Source organism: Eleutherodactylus coqui, chromosome 10 (genome assembly GCF_035609145.1).
Source record: "Eleutherodactylus coqui strain aEleCoq1 chromosome 10, aEleCoq1.hap1, whole genome shotgun sequence".
In the NCBI taxonomy this organism is placed as follows: Eukaryota; Metazoa; Chordata; class Amphibia; order Anura; family Eleutherodactylidae; genus Eleutherodactylus; species Eleutherodactylus coqui.
Window position 1 is genome coordinate 35,962,801 of NC_089846.1, and position 19,991 is coordinate 35,982,791.

A 19,991-nucleotide genomic window follows, 5' to 3' on the forward strand; every position below is an offset into this window, starting at 1 on the left:
CCACAATGCAAATCTACCAGTGTGCAGCCGGCCTACGACTCCCAATATGTTGAGTGGGAAGTGGCACCGTGAACACAAAAGCTTGGTAATAAAACTAACCATAGAGGAAACAATATTGTAAGAAGCATAAACATTTTACAGAGGTTACACTACAGCCACACTTTTGCAATAAAACCTTCAGCCACAAAGCCCCCCATATGTGTCAGCTACATACCGTAGCTCCAGCAATGCAAGTCGCAAGGTTTTTGACCCATTTCTTGCACATGTAGATTTTTTGGGGGAAGGATTGTGATGTGGCCTGTACTGCCAGCCTCTAGTCCTGGCAAGACATTTTAGGGGTCTGCAAATCCTTAATAAATATCTGCATCTGTCTGTATAAGATGTGTATGTGCCGGCGCATTTCTTACTGTAACACCTTCTGTAAGACTGTTGGTTAACCTGGATGTGAGTGGACGCTGGTTCTTAATAGGTGACACATAGTTTGCACAGTTTGCAATGGGGTAATTGTGCCGGATGGTGACACAGGACTGTATGATCTGTCCCACCCCGCTCTTTTCTTCTCACAGTGACTGTGAAGGGTCTGTGATCCTAATATGAACTAATAAGCCGACTCTGGAGGGATTAATGGACAGAGTGCAGGGGATTAACGGCTTTATTTTCTTGTTAGGCCATGTTGTTTATTCCAGGCCTCGCTTTGCTCACTAACCGGTGGTGCCTGTTCTCTAAAAGTACAGTACCCCTGCCAATGTCACTGTCCAACTGTGAACAATAGTTTTTTTTAGTAGCTTAAAGGGTTATTCCCATCAGAGGTTCCATTCAAAACCTCCGTCACTGAATTCCTTTAAAAAGCGGGATGAAATAGCGCCGCATGCAGTTCTAGTTTGTCCTGTCAAATGCTGGATTGAATCCGAATGGATCCTATTATAGTCAATGCTGTCCGTTTGACACCATTCAGTTCCGTCAATGATGTTTCTGTTACACCAGTTGAGTTCCGTTTTCCTGCTCCCATAATGGAACAGGAAAACAGAACCCACGTTGCTAGTGTGAACGAGCCCTAAAATAAGATTAACTTTTTGCAGAAGTTTTCACACGCAAGTTAAACTTTGCTACATCTGTAAAAATATTAAATATGTATTACTATATAATATATTAAGCTTGTATATTAATGCTGATGCTACCACCTCACTATAGTAAATTTGTCATTACTAAGTATTATACATGAGCCATTCATAAAGTCAGAGCTGGCGTCAGAGTGTGGAAAAATAAGGCGTTGGACTCAGAAGTTTGGCTCACTGCTTCGCAACTTGATTGTCTCATGAAGATGAACCTTTTTTTGTATTGAAGCCGACTTCAGTGGCTTCAGGTTCTCAGGCATGAGCAACCAGCTGCTACCTCCAGGGGAAGTTGTGTCTGGCTATACATGCTGGTCATTCAAGTGATTGGTTGGCCATATAATGCATATGTAAGGGGGGTGAGTAGTGCCCTGCTCCCCTCTTACTTACGATCGGGGCTTGACCACTCAGTGGCATTCTGAATGGAGCTTTAATATAAAGTTACAGACGGTGCTGTCAAAGCTAACAACAAGTAGGATTTCAATTCAAGCAAAGGTTATTGCTAATAGAAGTGAATGGAGCTATTAGACTATATTGAGAAAAGAGCTTTGACTGACTGTGTAGTCCCATGCAACACATTAGGGAAGGGATAGTACAGTAGCTATTTTAGGACTGTCATGCAGCACAGAATTCAGTAAGAGAGAAAGAGCATCCACCACACTGATCCTATGGTGGAAGCCAGAACGAGTGGCCATATCCCAATACTGGGGAGAGCTATGAGGTTGTTTAAGAGACTGAAAGTGGCAAAAGCTGTGAGCGCGACCAGATCCCATACAGTGGAAGGTCAGGGGCCAAGTGACCGAAGGCCCAGAGAAAACCAGAGATCCCTGATGACTTGGGGGCTTAAGAAGATGATGGCACCATGCCCCAGGGCCCCATTGTCTGGGGGCTGAAGCAGATAACGGCATGTACTGGGATGCAAGTGTACTCGGTCCACCGGAGCTTGTGTACAATCCCTGGCCAGGGTGGGGGATGTGGACTTTAAAAGACTATGTTAATGCAAGCATAGTGGAGTTATAGTTCCATAGTTGAGTGTAAGGCCTCATGGGGTAATAATTATATTGCAGTGCAATGTATCCATGATGAAAAGTGTGATGATATGATGGATAAATTACATGTGTAAGGCGCAGTAAGGCACATGATGTAGGGACGCACTGAGAATAAAATATATGATGTCATGCATTCCGTGAGCCATGGACGTGGTTCCTATGGAGCGTTAGAGTTCAGGGTTGTGGATAAGAAAGTCTATGTAATGGTTGTGCCGTATGTCTTCATGTGAGGCACTCTGGTGCCAGTGACGTCTACGATACGGGACGCCCTATGAGGAAAGGATGCAGCTCCTACGGAGCCAGAAATGCTAGGTTGGAGATAGTGATGCAGGTATCGGGCAGCCCATTATGCATGAGCCTTGCTGCCTCCACTGGGAGGAGGTGTTAAATGTATGTGCCGGTGTGAGATGCCCGATGATGCCAATCGTGGTGATGTGACCAAGTTGTGACTGCATGAGAAAAATGTTCTGTGATTATGACAAGAATTATGACACAATGCTTATAGCATATGGAAGCGCTGCCAGGTAGAAAGGCGCACCACTGTGAAGCGGGTGAGAAGGCACTTCGTATTAGCGGCATTACGCGCCAAATAGAGTGTAAGCCAGAAGGGAGTATGTGATGGGGAAGTACTACTGGAGAAGTATTGTCACACCTAGGGTGCACTGCATCTGTGAGGTTTGTGTCATGCTACAGAGCTCTGAATATATAGCAAGTCGAGTGACGCGGATAATAGTTACAGGTTTGAAGTGCCATGTCGTATCGCTGAAGATAAATATACTTGTTGTGCTGTTATTCTATTATCACGTAACAGTCAAGTACAAGTGCCCTCCAATGGAGCCGAAGTATGCCAACAAAGTTTTGTTATTTTAATGTTATTTTTTTAAATGTGTTCCGTCTTGATACCGCCATGCCATACTATACCATCCACCTGCTTCACATGCACCCCCCATGCCATAAATACAGCTTACAGTATGTGTAGGGCTTCTCTTCATGAAACACCATTGGGTGGCGCAGTATTGACCAGCATACCCAAGATGAATGTGCCAATTTATTGGAGACAATTAATGGAAGTAAATGATTAGAATGGAGTCATTCTGTGTTTCAGAGTCATGATATATCACCAGCGGTATCAGACTGTGCAGACAACCCTAGCAATATCACATGAACAAACCAGTGACCTTGTCAGCCCATTGCTCTAACTCCCTGCCTCAGTGTGCTATTCCTGCTCCAGGATGAAGTGTCCATAACCCGCAGCTCCCACGGCATTCTCAACCTCTGGTGCCCTCCAGGAAAGCTGAGATGGCAGAACTGAGGGCAGCGATGGCAGACTCCTCCACTGGTCACTGTCTGAAACTGCAAGCCAAATCCCTTGTTCTTCAGACCTCATTTCCTTTCATTAAAGCAAATATGTTTCCCTAAGGCCTGCACCTCGTCCGTACGGCAGAGAAGGAGCGAGAGCGCTGTAATTGTCCACATCTGGGATAACAATTACACGTTATGCATCTACCTTTATCAATTCCATATATCCCATCCCGCCTGTCAGTGTAGTAACAGGTCTGCTTATAGGAGGAAATGAAGGTAATAGGCACATAATCATGATGGCGTCATCCGGCCTGCGCGCGGAGCTTGTGGGACGCCGTCACCTGCAGGCTGTAACCTCCGAGTGCGCTGAAGACGGATAGTCCAAATTCCTTTTTTGGGGTTGTCTGGATTACATAATCCATTTCTAAGTAGCACTCGGAGTGAACAGCGAGGGTCCCTCCTCTGTGACCTGTGGAGCCATTTATAGTATGCAAGTCAATAAGTTACATTAACCCTTAACAGTCACATTGAATCTGGAACCCCCCAACCCGCCGCCCCGAAATGTCACTTTCAAGTTATGTCTCATGTGAATATATTTGTCGCCTCAAGTACATTTTTTAACTCCTTAGTGACATAAGTAATTTAAACCTCAAGTCCGGCTTCACATGGGTGGAGCTGCGTGTGGATTTGCAGAGATGAGAACCCATTGATTTAAATGGGTTTGTTCACATTCCTTTATTTTGTGCATGCATTTCAGTTGCGCAGAAGAAAAAGTTTGAATATGTTCTATTTTCCTGGGGAATTTGCGCACCAAAGGACCATGTAGAAGTCCATGGGGGTGCGCAAAAGCACGTGCAATAAAAAAGGAGAAACACTGCATAATTGCTCAGGAAAAAGAACACATCTGGAGCCCATTAGCCATTTCATTCAGAGTGTCTGATTGTCGCGTGCAGATGAAGATGCCTCGTGGGCGTAAAAAATACGGTAAAGTATGCCATTGCGTGCAAAAGAGCATTGTTTGTTTCGCAGAAATGCTACGCTCAGGCGCACGCAAATGTGCATATACTTGTGTGCAGCCAGCCTAAGGCCTCCCTCACACAGGGCGTTTGCAGAAATGCAGCGTTTTGCAACGCTGCGTTTGCTGCAGATTCCACCCCGTTTCAGCAGCGCTGGCATACTTTATGCCAGCGTTTTGGCTGCGTTTTCAGCTCGGCTGAAAACGCAGCCAAGAATGCTGAAAATAAAAAAAAAAGCAATACTCACCTAGCCGCTACAGTCCGGGGCGCGGCCGCTGGTCTCTGCCGCTGATCCGGGCTTCCTCGGCACTCCCAAGTCTATTGCCGGAGGCCAGGTTTGAGAACCCCGGCTCCGGCAATAGAGTGCTGTGATTGGTTGTCGGCGCTTGCTCGATGCCCAATCACAGACCTTCATTGACTGTCTCAGCCAATCAGCGCCGGCAAGCTCTGATTGGCTGATGTTCCCCCCTGCTCTCCCCCGCTGGCAGCCAAACCTTTTCTTCCGAGCGGGCAGGTACTCGCTAAGGACAATGCTCGCTCATCTCTAGTCATAACCTTTTTATTTTTCATCAATGTATCTCATATTTTGTGGGATGAGATCTAGTTTCTATAGAAATCAATTTTGGGTAAATATAATGTATTGAATAACTTTCATTTTTTTTTGCTGGGGAAGTAAAAAACAAACCAGCAAAAAAAAAAAACTTTCACCATTGTGTTTTCCTATTTATTTTTACGACATTCCACTGCGATCTAAATATTATGTTACCTTTATTCTACGGGTCATTGCAATCATGACAACGCTAAATTCACGGCCTCTTCACATGGATGCATTTGCGCACGTTTTTGGGCATGAAAAATTTGTGCGTGCAATACACAGAGAATAGAACCCATTGATTTCAATAGGTTCACTCATGTTTCCTTTTTTCTAGCGCATCTGTGCCCGGAGAAGTCTATGGATGTGTACAAATGCGAGGAAAATGTACGCATAGATGCACAATGCACTGCGCAATTCAGTGAAAAAAAAGAACACATCTGGAATTCATTAGGCTAAATAGCCATTTGAATCGGGGTGTTCGTCTGGCCTGCGCAAATGACCATGCCCTGCACAAAAAAAGGTTCAATATGTGTGCAAAACATCCTCTTACATAGCGCAAATATGTTGTGCTGAGGCGTGCGCAAAAACAAAAACACCCGTGTGAAGGAGCCCTTATAAAGGTTTATTATGTTTGCCCATTCTTGCACAATCTAAACACTTTTTTACAAAAATCCTTTTTGTGTGGCGCCATATTCGAGGACCAGAGCATTTTCATTTTTCAGGCAACAGAACTGTTTATGCCAGTTTTTGTGGGACAACTTGTAGTTTTTATTGATACCATTCTGAGGTATGATTTTTTTTATTTTTTTTATTCCTGTTTTGGGGAAGCAAGATGATCAGAAAACTTCTATTTTGGCTTTTTTCCCCCAGAATTTACTGTGCTGGATAAACAATGTAATAGTTTATCATATGGGTTGTTATGAACTTGGCTAAACAAATTAGGTGTTCTTTTTTGTTCTTTAATGATAGAACTGGAGCTACAGCTATCTAAATTAGAACAAGCCCTGTTAATCCAAAACGGCAATATCATTTTCCTGTAATTCCCAGTCATTGTTACAAGGCTTGTATAAAGAGTCTAACATTGACTTGCAGCAATGCTGCTTTCTTATAGGTGGCGCTGCAGAGGTATTATTCCATCTTCCTTATTTCCTGCAGAACAAACAGATCCTGTCCTACTGCTTGATGACTGACAGGGACTGCGGTCAGCATAGGAAGCAGAAGGCGCTGACTGTAACACAACAGCCCACGTATGTACTGCAGCACAGCTTCTATTGAATTCAATGGGAGCTGCAACTGCAATACCAAGCCAGGCCACTGCGCTATGCTAAGCGCTTTCTGCACTGACTGTGGTGACAGTGACCCTGGGAACAGCTGAACGACAGGGATCTGATCGATGAGTTCCCGCCAATCGTTTATTAATGATTAGAGATGAGCGAGTATACTCTCTAAAGGCAATTGCTCGAGCGAGCATTGCCTTTAGCAAGTATCTCCCCGCTCGAGACGGAAGGTTCGGGTGCCGGCGCGGGGGAGCGGTGAGTAGCGGCAGTCAGCAGGAGAGAGCGGGGGGGAGAGAGGGAGAGAGAGATCTCCCCTCTGTTCCGCCCCGCTCTCCCCCGCAGCTCCCTGCCCGCTGCCGGCACCCGAACCTTCAGTCTCGAGCGGGGAGATACTCGCTAAAGGCAATGCTCGCTCGAGCAATTGCCTTTAGCGAGTATACTCGCTTATCTCTATTAATGATCTGTCAGGCATCAACAGACCACAGCAACAAGATAGGGGTTGGCATCACGCAGGGGTGAAGAAATTCTCAGCTGGGTCTTCTTTTGCGAAGCCTTGCCAGGAAGATATGTCCCACCCTAAGCATTTTCTGTGGTAGAATCCATCTAACAGCATCACACAGACTGAGAAACTGACTAGAAACCGAACACATAAACCCAAGTAAATCTGAGCTGCTCAGAATTGAGATCACATGACCATCTGAGGAGAAAGAAAGAATAACTAACCAAGTAACACTAGCTCACTTATAGATACTGAGGGAATATCTATGTAACGAATGAAAACAAATTTTCACCAGATTGCCTTTTAGGGGTGCCGCACTATCCCTACTAGATGGAGTTCAAATAGTTTTCCAGCTGTACACTATTAAGCTGGGTTCACACAGGGCAGAATTTCTGTGTGGACCCTCCGCATGGAAATTCCACATGTATTTTTAAAACAGAGATTAAGCAGCAAAGTGGACGATATTTGCAAAAATCTCGTTCACACGCTGCCAACAAGTCGCACGGAAACGGGCATGTGGTGCAGAATTCGAATCCGTGACATGTCAATTTTGCCACCGTTTCCGCTGCAGGCTCTCTTCTCTCTGTGGGAAGATATTTCCACAGACGAATACAGGCTGAAAAAGCCCTTCAAAACTCGCGCCACATGGTGAGGGTTTTGAAGCAGCCTTTACAGTGTGGAAATCTTGCGGAATTTCCACACAGTTCTGCTGCGGACATTCTGCGAGATTTCCGTCCTGTGTTACCCAAGCCGTAATCAGTGGAGATCTGCCACCTGTAACCCCTGTTAATCAGCTGTTCTTCAGGGCTACTATGTTCTGGAAACAAACATCCAAAGAGCGGGGACAGTGACTGTAGTACCATTTTAGGCTCCTACATAGTGGATAGAGCGGTGTGTTCTTGACACACAGGGGCTTCAACAACTACAGTCAAACAGCTGATCGGCAGGGGTCCTGAGTAGCAGATGTCCAGTGATCAACTACTGATGACCTATCCTGAAGATAGGTCATCAATTGTTTAGAGCAGGAACGCCCCTTTAAGGCTGGCTTCACACAGGATGGAAATCTCGCGAAAAGTCCGCAGCACGACCGCATGGAAATTCCGTGAGATTTCTGCAGTGGAAAGGCTGCTTCAAAAGCCACACCATTTGGCGCAGCTTTTCGAATGGCTTTTTTAGCCTGTATTCCGCTGCAAAGAATCTCCCCCATAAAGAGAACAGAGTCAGCAGTGGAAACAGCGTGTCTGCAGTGGACTGTTGGCAGCGTGTGAATGAGATTTTTGCAAATCTCATCCACTTTGCTGTTTAGTCTCAGTTTTAAAAATGCAGCAGAATTTCCGTGTGGAGGGTCCGCACGAAAATTCCACCCCGTGTGAACCCAGCCTAACTGTTACAAAGTGTAACTGAGCCTGCAAAGTAGGCTTCTCAGCACATGGACTACAACCCTGAAGACGTGGGAGACCGATTGCTGGCAAAAAGGCCCGGTTATTTACAACGCCTGCAGGCCTGCCCGAAGTGGTAAGGAAGTGCCATGAATGAGACTTAGGCTGGATTCACACGAACGTATATGGCTGGGTTTTCACGCCCAGCCGATATACGTTGTCTCTCTCTGCAGGGGGGGGGGGGGGGGGAGACTGGAAAAGCCAGGAGCAGGAACTGAGCTCCGGCTCCCTCTCTGCCTCCTCTCCGTCCCTCTGCACTATTTGCAATGGGGAGTGGCGGGACAGGGGCAGGGCTAATTCTTGGAACTTAGCCCCGCCCCCATCCTGCCTCCTTTCATAGCAAATAGTGCAGAGGGGCGGAGAGGGGGTGAAGAGGAGGCAGAGAGGGGGTGGGAGCTCAGTTCCTGCTCCTGGCTCTTCCATCCTCCCCCCCTGCAGATGAGGACGACGTATATCAGCTCGGCGTGAAAACCGAGCCGATATACGTTCGTGTGAATCCAGCCTTAGGGGATGTTTGCATGTAGCGGAAACACTACAGCTGAAAATTCTTCAGCAAGCATTTCCGTATCCAAAGCAGAGTCAAAATCCGCATTACGGCAGCTGATTTCAGAAGATGCGGCACTCCAAGTCTTTGCGCTCTCGATGCTTCCTTCACTGGGCACCCGGTGGCCTTTAGTGAGCCCAGTGCTGTTGGTCACCTCGGCATCACCTGACCAGCGGCGCTGCACTCACTAGAAGCTACTGGCTGCCCGGTGAAGGAAGCACCGAGAGCGTGAAGACTTTGGAGGTGAGAGTACAGTGCGATATTGTCTGAAGTCAGTTGCAGATGATGTGACAGTAAATCCAATACAAATCACTGACCACAGATATCCCTCATATGCACGATGGTAAATGTTGTCTTAGTTTATTATTACATTCCTATTATTAGTTAGGCCATATGCAGAATCTGCTTGTGAAGGCCCACCGTGACCCTGCGTACAGCCACATAATGTATTGCTTATGACCGCGGACTCACGCAGACAGTTATGCACGGTGCAGGTTCTTTTTTGGTTGTTTTTATTTTCAGCAATTACTTAACCGTCTAAATTGGCTAAATAGGGATGTTAATCCACATAGACATTATACATATAACAGCATATACATATATGTATACATACATCAATGCAGGACATTCAGTATGGATATAATATATACGTGGGTCCCTATAGATCAGCTGCTGGCCACCTTGTGGGAGCTGCAGTAACAGCTAAATGCCATTCAAGAGTCAATCATGGAAGTAGAGAAGAACATGGCACTGCAAACCCTCGCCACACCTACCGGTATATGGCAAACCCTGGCGACTATCTCTAGAGTTACATAATATGTAGCACCTTATATATTTTCCAAACATCAGTGCCCAAGCAGTAGCGTGGGCTTAACAGTAATGCCAGCTGAGGAAAAACATTCAATTTTACAACCACAAAGAAGGAACCGTAAAGACAGTACAAGTGTGCTAGCCACAGTGGCCCCATAATACAGCACACCCCTTTCCTCCGTGGTGGTGCTCTTGAGTAGCCAATCAGCACCTTTGACATGTACCTACCACTTCATGTGCCAATCTCTCTCCATGAGGTAGAGGTAACCCCTGAACGATCTTTCTAGCAGCTATCCCGTGAAGAATATTAGGCTTATTTAAATACAGCATCAAATTTTGTATGTAAATGCATTAAAAATTATTAAAAAGTTATGACATTTACTTTCATAGTATGCTGCCACCTGGTGGTCAAAGTGTACGGCAATGTGCATGTCCACCTAATGAGCTGTGTGCTGGTGGACATACATGTTTAATTACACTCTACATAGTGATACTCTGTAGAACAGCCAATAGAAATCGGTTTCTGCTTGTCAGGAAGAAGCAGTTTCTGCAGTAGCCTAACAGAAGACTCCCCCATCTCAGCATGTTAGGATTGTGAAGTAAAAAAGTATTACAATATTAGCTGCCAGAGGGGGAAGGAGAATGACTCTGTCCAAAGCCTGCTCACAGCAGCACAGATTAGCAGCAGCAGCAACTGGGTCATACTGAAGCAAACAATGATAAAAGGGTATTCTGGAAACACTGTAAATTCCGCTAGAAACAGCTTTTCAGGACTTTTGGTATGCATGAGATAATGCCTTTAAGTAGAATATGTCTGCAGCTCTAAGGCGGTGCCAGGAGTCACTGAATCTTTGTCACTTACCAGTCTTGAACTTCAGAGCCAGGAGCCACCCTGGCTGAGGATGTATCCATGCCACATCCATGGATAATAGATAAGTAGACAAATCCATGAGATCAAGGATTGCGTTCTGACACAGTATATTAGAAATCTGGAGCTCATCTACATATATGAATGGGTGACTTACCAGAGTACCCAGGAGCACACTGACATACGAATCCATTGATCAGATCAATGCAGAATCCGCCATTCTGACAAGGAGCCGAGACGCATTCATCAATATTCACAGAACAGTTGTCCCCTAGAAGTAAAGTCCATGTGGTCAGCCGCGATGTACTATGCCCATACTGTTATACCATGTGACAAATGCAAGTACCGACATATTTTCTTATCCCATTGGGAAAGAACGCACCATTTATAAAGTTCTGCTTTCTACAGATTAGTGGTGTTGTAGCTAAAAGATATGTGGCTGGCAGGGCTCCGGTCTAACACTATGTTCACATCTCATTTTTTCGCTACATCGGAGGTTTATTTACCCACGTATATCTCAGACGGAAGCTTCTGGCATATGCCCCTGTATAGACATACAATAGCATACGGTGGCCATTGGCTCCAACTGTAAGAAGATGCACAGATGTAGCAGGGTTCAATTTGTCTGTGATAACTTTCAGCAACAAGTTATCCCATCTTAAACCATTAACCCCTTAAAGGGGTTGTCCCGCGAAACAAAGTGGGGTTATACACTTCTGTATGGCCATATTAATGCACTTTGTAATGTACATTGTGCATTCATTATGAGCCATACAGAAGTTATTCACTTACCTGCTCCGTTGCTAGCTTCCTCGTCTCCATGGTGCCGTCTAATTTTCAGCGTCTAAACTTGCGCAGTCCGGTCTTCTTCCTTTCTGAATGGGGCCGCTCGTGCCGGAGAGCGGCTTCTCGTAGCTCCGCCCCGTCACGTGTGCCGATTCCAGCCAATCAGGAGGCTGGAATCGGCAATGGACCGCACGGTGCACCGCGGGTGAAGATCCCGGCGGCCATCTTACTTAGGTAAGTAAGAAGTCGCCGGAGCGCGGGGATTCGGGTAAGTACTGGCCGTTTTTTTTTTTTTTATTCCTGCATCGGGTTTGTCTCGCGCCGAACGGGGGGGCTATTGAAAAAAGAAAAACCCGTTTCGGCGCGGGACAACCCCTTTAAGGACCAGTCCCTTTTCTTTTTCCGCCTCACATTCTAAAAAATCCTAACTCTTATACATTCATCAACGTCGCTGTCTGAGGGCTTGTTTTTTGCAGGACGAGTTGTATTTTTTTAATGGTGCTATTTAATGTGCCATATAATGTGCTGAAAAACTTTTATATGGTTTTTTTTTGCTGTTCTACTTAAAAAAATAAAATATTTTTGAAAAAAATTTATTTTCTGCGGCCATCTTCTGATTATGGACACAGCGATACCAAATATGTTTTTTATTTCAATTCTTTTATTAGAAATATGAGGAAAGTATTTTTTTTATTACCTTTTTTTCTTTTACTCAGGTTTCCATTTTTTTTTGTCCCCATAGGACCTTGAACTTGCGATCCTGCGTACTTGAACTTACGATTGTTTGATCGCTCCTACAGTATACTGTAATACCATTGTATTGCGATCTGACAGGCAGTCTATTAAGCCATGCCACAAGCATGGCTTCTAAAGCAATCTGCAATGTCAGCCTTCAAAGGGCCCCAGGCTGCCATAGCAACTGAACAGCACCTTATGATCTAACCGCGCGTCGGTGTGGGGGGAAGGGATCGGTTATATTTTGGACCACTCTGAATCCTGATCTGTGCATTTAAATGCTGATGTCAAAATTGACTGTGCCATTTAAAGGGTTAATATCCTCAATCAGCATGAGTGCTGATCTCAGCTGTATCAGCGGTCTAAGTCAACTGACATCTGCAGTGTATGGAGCGGGACCTTCAATCCTGCTCCATACAAACCCTGAATCACCATGATGTAACTGTACATTGTGGAGCATTAAGGGCTTAAAAAGCTATTGACGAGTTTCTTGGCCCGATATCGCACTCTCCCGTGTTGAATGTAGCTTAAACGCCAGGTTATGCTTTGCTTCATTTCTATATTTTTATATATTTCTTCATTATATATTTTTTTTACAGTGTCCCTCGACATAGGTGAGCATATATAGACTGTGCTTTCCTATACAGTGAAGGAAAATGTATGCTTACATATATCAGCCCAGCATATGCCAAAATGGTACTCTGGGGGGCCTATGGACACAACGAGAATACCCCCGGCATATACTTCCAATGTAGACAAAAACAAGATGTGAATAGAGGTTTAAAATCTATTTTACTATGATTTTATCGTTTTTGCTTCAAAACGTATAGATTGTGCCTGTCCCTCAATAACTAAAAAAAAGACAAACCGTTGTCACTCAGAAACACTATCTTTTCTCCTTAGGGAGAGCACCTAGACGGCGAGTGAGGAGACTCAAGTGGCCATGCACGCTCCTCTGGGTAATATGCAAATAAGGGAGATGGAATAAATCCTCCACAGTGCCACCTATTGAAAGGCAGCATTCCTTCAAGCCAAAGTCAGACTTTTTATACAAGCCTTGTTACAATGATCGGGAATTAAAAGCAAATCCAGACTCCATGTACATACAGCTGTTTCAGGGTTTTTGCCCTTCATCAGTGTACAGTAGGAGTCTGGCTTTGCTAGTGAGAGGCCTGGGATGGGGGGTCAGAAATGCTTCTTTTCTTCTTAGGGAGAGCACCTAGACGGTGAGTGAGGAGACTCAAATGGTCATGCACGCTCCTCTGGGTAATATGCAAATAAGGGAGATGGAATAAATCCTCCACAGTGTACTGAGTACGTTAAAAAAAAGCCATAAGTCCATCGTAGAAGATTCTTTTTTCATGCAGGGTTAGTCCAGAAGATAACTGTACTTGAGTACTAAATAGACCATTGCAGAAATACACAATAAATTGGCTTCAAGGGGGTTTCCATGAATCCAGATTGATGGCCTATCCTTGAGTAAAAGACCTGTTCTGTGGATGGGTGGGGTACCTGGATAGGACCCCACCCATCAATGTATACTGGCTCTAGTGTTCAAGATTTATAGATATTAGATTGCGACTCCCATTCTGTGTACGGAGGATAGGAATATGATGGTACCATCTATAAAGAAGGTGATTAATAATAATTTACCACTGGTACTTATTAAAAGGGCTGTCTAGTTGTAAACTGTTGATGGCCTATGCTTGTGCACTGAGTTGATCTCTGGAGGAAACAAACAGCTCTGTTCTCACTGTAGTGGTTAAGCTTGGTATTACAGGCATAGTTCCCATTGAAGTGAATGGCCTGTAACACCAAGCTTGGCCACCACAATGAGAACAGAGCTGCCTGCTTCCTGCAGAGATCAGCTGAGTCCATGGGCACAACAACCTGAAATATCAGTGGCTGATCAGCATGGATCCTGGGCAGTGGACCCCTACTGTCCTAAGCATAGATCATCAATAATTTACAACTTGACAACCCCTTTAAATAAAATATGTCTAAAGATAATTGCTCCATTATCATGCTCTATTATATCCTCACTAGGAGAATGAGCAAAATGAGAAAAGAATCACATGCATTGCTTTGGATAGAACTAATGACGCCAATGTAACCAGACGGGTGTTAATAGAAGCCGCTTACCTGTGAACCCTGGCTGACACCTGCAGACATATCCGGCAGCGCTGTCATAGAGGAAATCTGTGCTGAACTCTGGTTGTGTTCCATAGAGTGACTGATCCGATCGCTCCATACACAGCGCGCCATGTAGGCACGGACCATCAGCACAGTCATCTATATCCATTTCACAGTGATCTCCAGTATATCCTGTAGAGACAGGAATGGGATGTATAAACTATCAGGAGTGAAGGGGAGTGATGGATACTGGACAGAATGATCATACATGACATGTAGGTCACATCATATTAACATATAAGCTAGAAGAATACATGTTAGGCTAAGTTCACACTATGTTATTGCCATACATTAGAGGACTAAAATGTGGTGTAAACCTAGATCTACTGGTCCTCTCCACTATGTGCGTGCATACAGTAGTCAGCTCTATGCAGCTTGCAGGTTGGTTTGCAGGGGAATAGAAGGGAGTATAAGGCCCGGCTCACACGAGGGGGTCGGATTCCTGCTGTGAGCCCATCCGGTGACCCTGCGTGTACCTCCTATAACTGTACTGTGGATGACCACGGAGGCTTGCAGATGGTCAGCAGTACAGTTTATTTGTATTTCCCGCTTGGTTGTTTAGCGACAATGTGGGTACCCGCAGCCCATACACAAAGTTAATTGGGTATGAACTGCGGGTCGGACGGCCTCTATTGACATCAATGGAGGCCATCTGCGCGGAGTCCGCGGCAAAATACAGAATGCTACAATTTTTCTTCAGCTTGCGGAATATGCAATTTGCATCACGAGTGTAATCAAATAAGCAAAATCGTATGCCTTTTTACTGCGGATCGTCCACGCGAATGGCGAACACGGAATCCACAATACAAATCCACCTGTGTGAGCCTGGCCTAAGTATATAAATGTCATCTTAAGACCGCATGCACACGGGCGACTTTATCGTGTGATTTTGTCACAATACGACAGTGCTACAAATCGCATGTATGTAGAGCCCATGCTTTCCTATGGGTTCTTCCACACGAGTGAGGTTTTGTAGCCAGCGACATTGTGAGACTAAAAATTGCGGAATGCTCTATACAGCCACGATTTGCAATGTTTTGTAGCCCATGTTTCCCAATGGAGCCTTCCTTTATGTTGCAGTAAGAAATTCTATTGTCAAAGCCATAAACTAGGCCCTAGCCGCATCAAAAAAAAAATTAATAATAGGATGACACCTAAGAAGCGCTGTCATCTCCAGCGCGTCTTCTCCCATAAAGCTCCCTGACATTCGTCTTCAGTGTTTTGCCAGGCCTGCCTGGATTGGAGGATCAAAATCCCCGCCTCTAGGAAGGGCTGGCTGTGATTGGTTCATGAGCGGCGGCTCTGATTCACTGAGCACGTGGTGCTCAACCAATAAGAGGCAGCACTTCCTAGAAGTGGGGATTTTGCAATCCCTGGCCAAAAGAGATACTGAAGACCAGGGATGGGGGCCGGGGAGAAGATGCAGCAGAGACGGGCAGCGCTTCTAGATGATGTATGTGTGGTTTTTATTTTCTGCAGCTAGGGCTTATTTTTGGGGTAGGACTTATATTTCAAACCCCCCTCAACACCTTCCCCGAAAATCCTCGAGAAAACGCAGCGATATCGCATGGACCATGTTTTTCTCGCATCAAAATCGTATCCCCAATGTAAATGCGGCCTTAATGTCAGCATTCCTTTCTGTATGCTGTCATTACTCACATGCGACAGATTAACTTTAAAGGGAACCTGTCTCCTGCCTAAATCACCATAAACTGACTTACCCTAACAGCACCATAAGTTAGTTTATGGTGATTTAGGCAAGTGACAGGTTCCCTTTAGGCTGGGTTCACACGGGGCGTATTCCCGTCGGAAATCTCGCGGTTTGGCCGCAGCAAAAACCTCGAGATTCCCGCCGGGAGAACCGCCGCGGTTTAAGCCGCGGCGGCTTTGAAGCGGCCCGGCCGCTCGCTTTTCCGTTGCAGCCGGCGCTCCATAGAGGAGAGCGCGGCCGCGCCGAAAATAAACAAAAAAGAAAAGTAAATAGACATGCTGCATGTTCTGAAGCCGCGGCTGCGGCGGCCGCAGCCGCGGTTTCAGCCGGACCTACCGCAGCGGATTGGCCGTCCCGTGTGGACGAGATTTCTCAGAAATCTCATCCACATGGCTGGCTAATCCCGAGATTAGCGGCCGCGGACGGATTTGCCGCGACCAAATTCCGCACGTCAAATCCGCCCTGTGTGAACCCAGCCTAAAAGCGACCCTCCAGGCTTGTGTAGTGGCCCGGGGGGGGGGGGGGGGGGGGATCCTCCTGAGTAGCCACACAGTCATCAGTCCTGCAGCACCTGGCTATGTGCTCATACTGAGACATAGAGGTTGTCATACTTCTGAGAGACCTCGTCTTTCCCTGTTCTTCACAAGTTTAAGCTAACTGCTTGGCAACAGCTGGCTGCTGATTGGTAGAGGGGGAAGGGTCAGAGCCAAGAGCAGAAAAGTGAGCAGGGTGAAGCGGGATATTGGGAGGAGTTTTGTAGAAAGTGCGGGAGAGAAGACAGGAAGTGAAGGAAGAGTTAGGGGGAGTAGAGAGGAGGTTGTGGTTGGAGGATGACGTAAGAGGAGGTGCACCGCACTGTGGATAGGATTAACGCTGCCTGTTGTTAGAAGCAAGCATTTACAAGCTTCCAAATCAAGCGCAGTGTGGAGGGGAAAGTTTGGGACCCATCTACACAACAGTGAGTTGTATGAGCCTGTTTAAAGTAAAACAAGGGAAAGTGAAAGAGGCCCAACTCTGAACTAACTTCATTAAATCACATAGTAATCTTCAAGGGATCAACCCTCAGATAACTAGGACTGGGAATTCTTACTGAGTAACCTTTAAATGCTAAGAGAGAAAGAGCGTTTTGAAATTTAAGTTGTATTGTACTATACTGGAACTTGAAACAACTTTATTGTCCAATGCAAAGTAATACCTCTGCCATTACTAAAGAACTGTACCTGTTTTCTGAAATGTTACAAAAGCTGAAGTAAACGGAGTACCTCCAGTTTGCAAACCAAAGCTACCAGGACTCGTGTCAATTTTTTCCCCGTTAACCCTTTGAATACTTAAGAAAGAGGTACTGGCATCACGTGACAAACCACCGTTGATAATTGCTAATCGTAGCAACCCTTTTGCTACTGTGTGCGACGGAGCAAGGCCTCCATCGCCATTGCAGGGAGAGATTGCAGAGCCACCCATGACATCCATCTTGTTTACCCATGGTCTCCCCTACATTGGCGCGTCCTGCTCGGACGCTGCACTTGGAGAAACAAAGATGGCCACACCAGCTTCTATGACTAATGATGCATACTAATGTACAGTGCGTAAGACACTACACTTACTGTGATTAACCAGTGCTGTCCACTTAGATCAGCAAATAGTGTCAGATTACCAATGTATACTAATACACAGTGTGCATCAAGTAGTCACAGAAGCGGTGCGTCCATCTTAGTTTAGTGGGCATCAGGTAGTAAGAGAAGCGATGCGGCCATCTTTGTTTTTCCATGTCTAGAGTGTCACTTTAAGTTCTCAAGTTACTCTGACAGCCAGGTCCTAGGTAGCCCAGAGATTTCACTTCAGTCTTGAACTCAGTCATCAGTCTTGAGAAAAACCAACCGGGTCGAAACCGATTCTTTTAAACATGGAACAATAAAGTTTTTCTAATTTTACTGCACCACTGGATGCATTTAAACTACATGGACTTATTGGGAACTGTCGGTTCACGGTTCCTGATGCGGCTCTGCATCCCTTCCACCTCAGCCATACTTGGGCTTGCTCTGCGAGTGCTGCTGGACAACAGATCTCTTTACTACTTGAACTCAGTCATCATCACAGTCAAGAAGAACTTGAAAAGTTGGAGCTCTGTGCGGGTCCGTTCACATACAGCAGTAATGACATGAAAGATGCCACATCACTACTGCACTGCATCCAACAAATAGAAGCACATGTGGCCCCATATACTTGCTGTGGACCCATGCTGAACATCCATGTGCCTGGATGGCAGGCCACTAGAGATGAGCGAGTATACTCACTAAGGCACATTACTTGAGCGAGTAGTGCCTTAGCCGAGTATCTCCCCGCTCGTCTCTAAAGATTCGAGGAGCGGCGGGGGGCGGGGAGCGGCGGTGGAGAGCGGGAAGGAACGGAGGAGAGATCTCTCTCTCCCTCTCTCCCCCCCGCTCCCCGCCGCAACTCACCTGTCACCGGCGCCGGCCCCCGAATCTTTAGAGACGAGCCGGGAAATACTCGGCTAAGACACTACCCGCGCAAGTAATGTGCCTTAGCGAGTATACTCGCTCATCTCTACAGGTCACACCACATGCTCTATAATTGTCAACACTCCTTGGGGTGAAGTTGGTGCCTAGGAAGCCATAATACCACAAAGTGGGCCACAAAAACGTAGCCCACCTCCAATCCCAGCACCACACTTTTATGACAGTTCTCTAAGGGTAATTTCACACATAGCGAAAATGGTGCATATTTACAAACCGGCCTAAAACCACATCAAAATTTGCACTATTGGCACAGAATTTACACGGATCCGCAGGCTTCACCTCTTCAGTTGAATGGATTAAATAGACTGGATCCACAACAAAAACCCATGTCAAAATCCACATGCATGATGTGATTCTTGAGATGATTTTAATGCAGATTTTTGTGCAGATTATCTACTGTGGAAAATTGGCACAATTTCCACTACCTGTGAAGCACCCTAAAAATAAATCTGTCTTTTCTGTACATAGCAACTAGAGATGAGCGAGCACCAAAATGCTCAGGTCCATGTTATTCGAGTCAAGCTTTTCGTAAAATTCGAGAGCTCTATTCGAGTAATGAACCCCATTGACTTTAATGGGAGACTCGAGCATTTTTGTATGTGACCCGCCAATTGCCGAGCTTCTTTTTTTTCCCCCCTGTGTTCAAGTTTCTCTCTCTCTCTCTCTCTCCACCGCCAAGCCAGCCACAAACTACCGTTGACGTGTGCAGTGTCACGGCGGGGAGGGGCCAAAACTGGGGCCAGGTCGAACACAGCGTGATGCTCGCTTGAGTAGCGAGCACCATCGAGTATGCATCAAGCTCAGAAGAGTACGTTCGTTCAACTCTAATAGCAACCGATCACAGTGTAGCTTTCATTTTACCTCAGTAGTATAAGAAATGAAAGCTGCACTGTGATTGGTCGATATGAGCATCAAAGACAGATTTTCTTTTAGGGCACTTTCATAAGGGAGCCCTCACACTATATGTTTGGGCTGTCTGTGCAATTGTACAGGGTTCGAACAGTGTACAAGGACTCTTAGGATCATCCAGTCTAATGACAGAAGATAACCTGGCCTTGTATGGGGGAGATTATACACTCTGTCAAAATCCCGCCCTTGGAAGAAGTTGTCGTTTTGCTGCAAAACTAGGCATGTAGTTACATCTCAGGCAGATATGCAAATTATTAAAGTTGTGGTGTGATTAGATGAACGGTCTTGCCACCTGAGGCCCTAAACCATATGGTTCCATCCTTGGTTTATGAAAAGGCTCTTGAAAGCTCCTTGTGTGTAGTGACCTCTTTTCCCGCTTGTGTGGAGCTTGTTGGCCACTAGACGCCTCTACGACGCAGAGAAGAGATTTCGCTCAGTTATCAGCGTTTGAGAGGGGCGCATTATTGGAATGAGAGAAGCTGGATGGTCGTATCGATGAATTGCCACCACCTGGGCCATTCTGACCAGACTTTTAAGAGCTGTTGGGACCAGTGGATGCATGAGGGCACGGACACAAGGCGATCGGGCTCAGAACAACTTCGACAGACC

The 19,991-nt window shown here is 45.8% G+C and overlaps 1 protein-coding gene across 1 annotated transcript in view; it reads right to left on the reverse strand.

Moving 5' to 3' along the window:
- The window catches only part of LOC136581043 (protein crumbs homolog 2-like), a 123,605-nt gene that overhangs the window by 39,000 nt on the left and 64,614 nt on the right, over positions 1–19,991 (reverse strand). The window contains exons 5-6 of the mRNA XM_066582036.1: positions 14,175–14,357; positions 10,669–10,782 (exon numbers count right to left, since the gene is read on the reverse strand). Of these exons, the coding sequence (XP_066438133.1) occupies positions 10,669–10,782; positions 14,175–14,357 (297 nt within the window). The remainder of the gene's footprint in view (positions 1–10,668; positions 10,783–14,174; positions 14,358–19,991) is intronic.